Source organism: Papilio polytes, unplaced genomic scaffold, assembly GCF_000836215.1.
Source record: "Papilio polytes unplaced genomic scaffold, Ppol_1.0 DF823399.1, whole genome shotgun sequence".
In the NCBI taxonomy this organism is placed as follows: Eukaryota; Metazoa; Arthropoda; class Insecta; order Lepidoptera; family Papilionidae; genus Papilio; species Papilio polytes.
Genome location: NW_013525805.1, coordinates 1,289,448 through 1,295,930, shown reverse-complemented (window position 1 = coordinate 1,295,930; position 6,483 = coordinate 1,289,448). Strand labels below are relative to the sequence as shown.

Here is a 6,483-nt window from a genome sequence, read left to right as displayed (position 1 = left end):
TCTTACCAACCAACACTATGCGTTGTCCAAAGTAGCTGCGGAGCTACTTTATCTGTGCGTTCATTTTAGGGAACGCATAGTGCGCTGTGGCCCTTAAGTGTTGTTTGTGAATTGATTTTACCAGCCCTGTGCGCTCGAGCACACTATGAGATCTCACAGTGTCGTTTGTGAATACGGGCGTAAGACACTTAAGTTACTCTCAATAAAGAAAGAATCCTTGAATATTTATCACTTTGGAGCGAGCGCACAAATTTGACTAAACTATCGCTGTTCACTAAAGTCAAGAACATTTTTAGATTTTCCCTCACGGTGGCTAGTCTTCAGTTATTGAAAAGACTGTAGTCTTTTGGTGGCCAGTATGTTCAAGGAATTTTTACATGTTTTTAGATCTCAAGCCATTAGAAAAAAAGAAGAATTAAAATTATTTAAAATTAGAACACATTGTCGATGTCATCGTTTTTTCTATGTCATTTTCTGTACATGTTTTATCAATACACATGTCTCCGTTAAAAACTGTTTTATTTATGTATAATCGATTTTTAGTTGTGAAACTAAACAGTTGAATTGGCTGAAACAATCGACAATCGCACGGTGTAAAATTTGACTCATGACTTTGTACCAAAATATAAACACTTTTTAAAATTTAGGTGCACAATCTTTAGAATCGTTTTTTTTGTGACTGAATGGCCACTGTTTGCCTTGAAGAGGCATTTACAGATTCACTGGGCTTGAGGTGACCGAGCGCAGATGGCGCTTAGCCTAAACCTCGTTTATGAGTAACTAAGGTCGAGGGCTCCCCCAGGAGCCTCGGCACGAGCCGATACTTCGTTATTATTACCGGATTGGGAGGCCACCGAGCTCTTTTTAAAATCGGCGATGTCTTCTAAACCTATGTAAAACTTCTTAGAGCCAAGGAGGTGTTCTAATTCATCTTGGGAACTGAAAAAATCAGTGTATTTATTTACTAAACATCCATTTTCGATTTGTAAAGTATTCAAAGTATTTTTAAATTCTAGTTTTGCGCTTTTTTATCATACGTTAATCAATTATATTTATCATAACAAGTGGTATGATTCCAACCACGCAGTACATTTTATGCCATTTATTTTATCTCTGCATTGTAGAATATATATTTCCACTTCGATGATAGTTTTATTTACTCACTATTTAGTTTGTGATCGGAACTATTTCAATCTATACTACTATAATAAAGCGTAAACACACACTTCTTTGTTACCTAAGATGTCAGCAATCACAGCAGGTTTTCGAATGGCTCTTTTTTTTAATAAAAAGCCCTACACTTACGGCACGCTTTAGGCTATATGTTTTCACGCCGTTAAACTTAGGGGAAAATATTATGGATAAAAACCTAATGTGGGAAAGAGACCATAAGTTGTTGCTAACATCAAGGAAGCAAGGTTGCCTTGGTTTGCCAAAATGTCATGTCATTTTGACATTTGCAATTGATAATTTGCCAAATGTGAACAATAAAATGATTTTTTTATATATTATATGCGGATGAAGTCGCATGGGTACTAATCAAATATAAGCCGTAAAGTTAAGGACACCTTCAGAGTCTAGCCTTTGCAAGTATGTATGTGTTGCTCAAAAACATGTGAACTCTAATATATTTAATAATTAATTAAAAATTAATGTACCTCATGCAAATAAACTGAAATACTTTATCTTCTTGTGTTAGTATCGGAAGTCCTTATCTCCTTTAATACAGTCGAGTAAGAAATAAATTTATGTGCAACGTATTTGTAAAAAAAATAGAGTATGTAAAGAATTATCTTGATTTTACTTTTACTAACAAATTAAAACGAATTTGTTAAATACCAAATACAGATTAGAGTAATTATACATTTAATTTAATTAAAAATCTCTTCTTGTTATACGTATAAAGTACCTTGGAACTGAAACGTTTATCCGGGCGCGGCCTCCACTGTACCCGCACAGCTCTCCGTGAGGCCACAAAGAACATTACCCAGATTGGATCGCAAACATGCTAATAACAATGCAAGTTCATTTCTATATCAATGTAGAACTAGCTGTCGCTCGCGACTTCGTGTGAAATTAAAAAATCAATAATGTACGTAAGATACGGGTTTCTTACCACGATTGGGTTGTTTTAGCTCTCGATATTTTGGTACGAAGTGATGCGGTAGTGTAAGAAATTGGATACTAAAACAACCCAATCGTGGTGAAACACGTTACGAACTTTATATTTGTAAAATCACGACAGATAAAAAATCTAGCCCATTACTCAGTGATGTAGCTATTTAAAGGTGATTTTTTTAGAAACGGTTACGTAGTTTTTTAGTTATAATACATCAATACAAAAATACAGATCTTTCCTCTTTATAATGTTAACATAGACAGAGGATTCTTTTGTAACACTTGGATTTAAAAATAAGACTTGAGGTCACCCATACTTCTAAATTCAACTACGAATAAAAAAATATGTTTATTTTTGTTTAAAAACAGCTTGTTGCACTATTTCTCCAAATTATATTAAACTGTTTCAAATATTACGTTCATCAATTTGTTCGATTTTCTTAAAGAGGTGAAAATTTTTCGCTTCACGTAATATATAGCAATAAGGGTAAGTACACACTGAGTTTAAGATAAATGATTATTTACACTCGTTTCGAGAATGGAAATTTACGCTTTGATAACGTTAGTACAGCATTTGGCGTAAGATATTTTCTTTATATCGATTCGAAAATAAAAAATAGTAAAACTGGATTATATGTCATAATGTTGCTTATTTCGCCTCAGCACATATCCATGTTTATCGAACCGAACTCAAGGGACTTGATAGAAATTGAACCGACATTTTCTATTAACATTTACACACGTTATTGGTACCTGTGTTTTTATTATTTGTGTTCTATAAATATCTATTATAAAGGTAGAAGTTAACACAACAGCTAACAATACATAGCCATCACCTTTATTAACAACCAAGTAGAGTTAAACATAGTTGTAGAGTGGACATTACAAACATTTTTTAAGCGGTTGCTATCCGACAATCGTCAAAATTTATTACGAATTTGGAATTCAAGAGTGGCCGTATCAAAGCCACTGTAATAAATCTAAGTAACTTTTCAGTATTCAGCCGTTAATCAGACACAGTATTGGTATATTTTCATACGACCGTTAAGTACCCATAAAATGCATATTTTATCTAACCAGAACTGATAAGTTTATACATTTTTAATGCTTTAAAACAACGTTACAGATCAAAGTTAAAAACAAATTTATATTTTATTCCCTAAAGACACTTTGAGGGTAATATGAATAATTTTGAAGTAGTAATAACTCGTTCATAGCAAATTAAAGTGCACACACCAGGGACTAAACCATAAAGCTGTTATCTGTAAAGCGTACAACCGATGCATTTTATCAAGAACTGCTATGAGTGAAGTGGAAATTAGTTTTGAATCTTACTAATATTATAAATGTAAAAGTTTAGATGGATGGATGTTTGTTATAGTTTGTAACCTAAACGGCTGAACGGATTTCGATCAAATTTTGGCATAGATTTTGAGAACTAATATTGGATTATTGGATTACGATAATTTGGAAGAACATATAGGCTAATTAGTTTTGTTTTCTTTTTTAATCTCGCGCGAACGGAGTCGCGGGCGATAGCTAGTATGACATAAGTGGAATGTAGTAAAGACAGACATAAGTGGAATGTAGTAAGTTTCCTTTTTACACAATATGCGATAGTTTGCATGTTTGGATGGTAATTGTTAGAAGGTGTATCTTCTAAACTGCAAAACGAATCTTGATGAAATTAACAATTTCTTCTAATTCCGGACAAAGTCAGGAGCGATAGCTGTTTTTATTTATAAACATAAGATCATAACAGAAAAGCTTCTATTACAAATCTACAATTAATTTAATTATTACAAATCTTAAATTAGTTATTTTTTAGCCCTGACAACTGAATTCACGAAATTTGAGAACGCATTATCTTATACTACCTTTAGTCCGTGACCACGTCTGCGCAGAATAAAAAAAGCAAAGTATGTAGCCTATTTTTAACATTACTAATAATAATGAAGTATGATTACTTTCTTTAGTTACTAAAGTCAAAAAATCAAAACGTCGAAGCATAGCGGAATTCTGTTTGGATTTCAACAACTTCATCAAATTCACGATAACATTACAAGATATATCCGAGAATTTTTTGTACAAAAATTAAGCGAATCCCTCCAGAGAAATTACGTGTCTGATAAAATATTCCGTTTGTTAATTTGTTATGAAATACAGAAACAATGTTTCCCTTTGTTAATTGAATATGGAAAGAATAAGATTATTTTTATGAGTTTTGAATTGGCTTTCAAAGCCTTACTTCTTTTATTAATTTCTCTTTTAGTTAAATGGAAGTTATTTAACAATTATTGCTACGGTCTGTTTCAATCACCTTTCCAATCAAACGAATTACTTCCAATTAGTGAAGTTGGAGGAATAGCTGGTTGGTTTCTTGAACAAGTCACGTTCTATTTATGAGAAACATTTCTCTACAACTTTGTTAGTAATAATCAACAAACGTCCATTAAGAACGACCCGATGTATCTTCTGATACATTTTTACAGTTGTACTCGAATGTGACTGCTTGCGGGCATTGTACTTTTCTAGTAAACTTAGCTCGCAAACATGCACGCATCCCAGTCTTACAAACTATTATAAGAATTATTTGTATAAGAATTGCTTGTAATACCACGATCACACAGAAGACAGGCGTGAAGGGGAAGCAATTCCGCGTTTCGTCTTATGAGTGTGGTGCCGGGGGCCTAATTTTAGTCTCTTTTCCTTTCCACCCTTTTCTTAAGAGGAAAGGACGGAAAGGAAAAGTGGATTTGACGGCGGAGGAGACGCATAGCAAGGGGAAACGTCCTTTTTATGTACGTCTCCTTCTCCGTCAATCAAGGGTAGGGAACGCATCTGCAATTGCGGATCTTTATGGGCAGCGGTCGCTTTCCATTTCGGTGGATTCAGGTGGCCGCTTGCTCGTTTACCGCCTTATATTATTTAAAAAAAATCTAATGAGAACTGGCTCTATTGGAAAATGCAAAGTAATATTAAGCTGTAACAGGAAATTTTTTACCAGAAATGTACAACTTTTTTGACAAAATAATAGAAAGTGAAACGATGTATCGAACGAGTAAAGTTATAATATTTAATGAATAAGAAATAACACGGTATATTTTACTTCTTTTCTCGTAACAATTTGGTATATTTTAAAGGAAAGTAACATTTTGTCCATTAGAATTTTTTGTGGATGATCTGATTGACCTTAAAGTGGTTTGCTTGACTGACGAGTACTGGTCGCAGCGGCGGAGGAAAGACGCATGTTGTTCCCCTGATTCCCTGTAAGATGCACATAAACTTTCTTCAACATAATACGTATGATATTTATATTCTCATTAAAGAATATTAAAGACAGGTGACTGGACGTAAGTAAAGCCATAACATCTAGTTTATAAAACCTCATGCGCCGACAGAAATGGGATGAGGCAGGGAGATAATTTAAAGGAATTTTATTAACAGGTCTTCGTCTTTTTTGATATTTTTACCTTAACTATATAAAAACATATTACTGTAATTTCCTTCTGAGCTTCAATTGTAATACCAGTTCCTACCAGATTAAACATTAAACTATTTCTCTTCATGCTAATTGGAAAGTACTTTTCTTTATATCGTTTGACTCTCCACTTAACATCGTACAAAGCTTGTTAAGAAACAAAACGTCGAATCAAAGTAGTAAATCATACTAATATTATAAATGCGAAAGTTTAGATGGATGGATGGATGTTTGTTAGAGTTTGTAGCCTAAACGGCTGAACGGATTACGATAAAATTTGATTTCTGTGTAGAGGATAGTCTGGAAGAAAACATAGGCTACTCACTTTAGTTTTTTTAATATCACGCGGAAGGAGTCGCGGGCGCAAACTAGTGAAAAATAAAGAACAGTAACAGTATAAAACGCTGAATATGTGAATTGATTCCATACGTGACAGTCTATCGATATCAACAGGACTGAATTAATGTCAAGTCACGAAAATGATTAGTACAACGGGGCTCGGTTGACGTTGGCAGTAAATACGAATTTAATTGAGATGTGGGATATTGATGTCGCGTGTAACGGATGATCAGCAAATTATTGGATTGATTCCTTTTTAATCAGATGTTTAACTTCAAAAGTTTGGCTTAATATAGCAATGTTAACGAAATGCCGTGACACGTGAAACACTGTTTTTATCGTAGATTAAAAAAATAATTTTACAGGAAGACAAAGAAGCAGCGGATCGCCTAATTAATTGACCCAACGTCATGTCAATGGGTGACATACAGAACACTCGAATAATGTAGATAAAAACAAAAGAGGGAACGGGATAATGCCATTGCCACCTAGTATCAGATAAAATTGTAATCAGAGTTAAAAATATATATATATATATATATATA

General features: G+C 33.6%; 1 protein-coding gene across 1 annotated transcript in view; it reads right to left on the bottom strand.

Moving 5' to 3' along the window:
• Positions 1–5,227: 5,227 nt before the first annotated feature.
• Positions 5,228–6,483, bottom strand: part of LOC106104806 (gonadotropin-releasing hormone receptor) — a 4,508-nt gene continuing 3,252 nt past the window's right edge. The window contains exon 5 of the mRNA XM_013284947.1: positions 5,228–5,385. Within this exon, the coding sequence (XP_013140401.1) occupies positions 5,256–5,385 (130 nt within the window). The 3' untranslated portion in view covers positions 5,228–5,255. The remainder of the gene's footprint in view (positions 5,386–6,483) is intronic.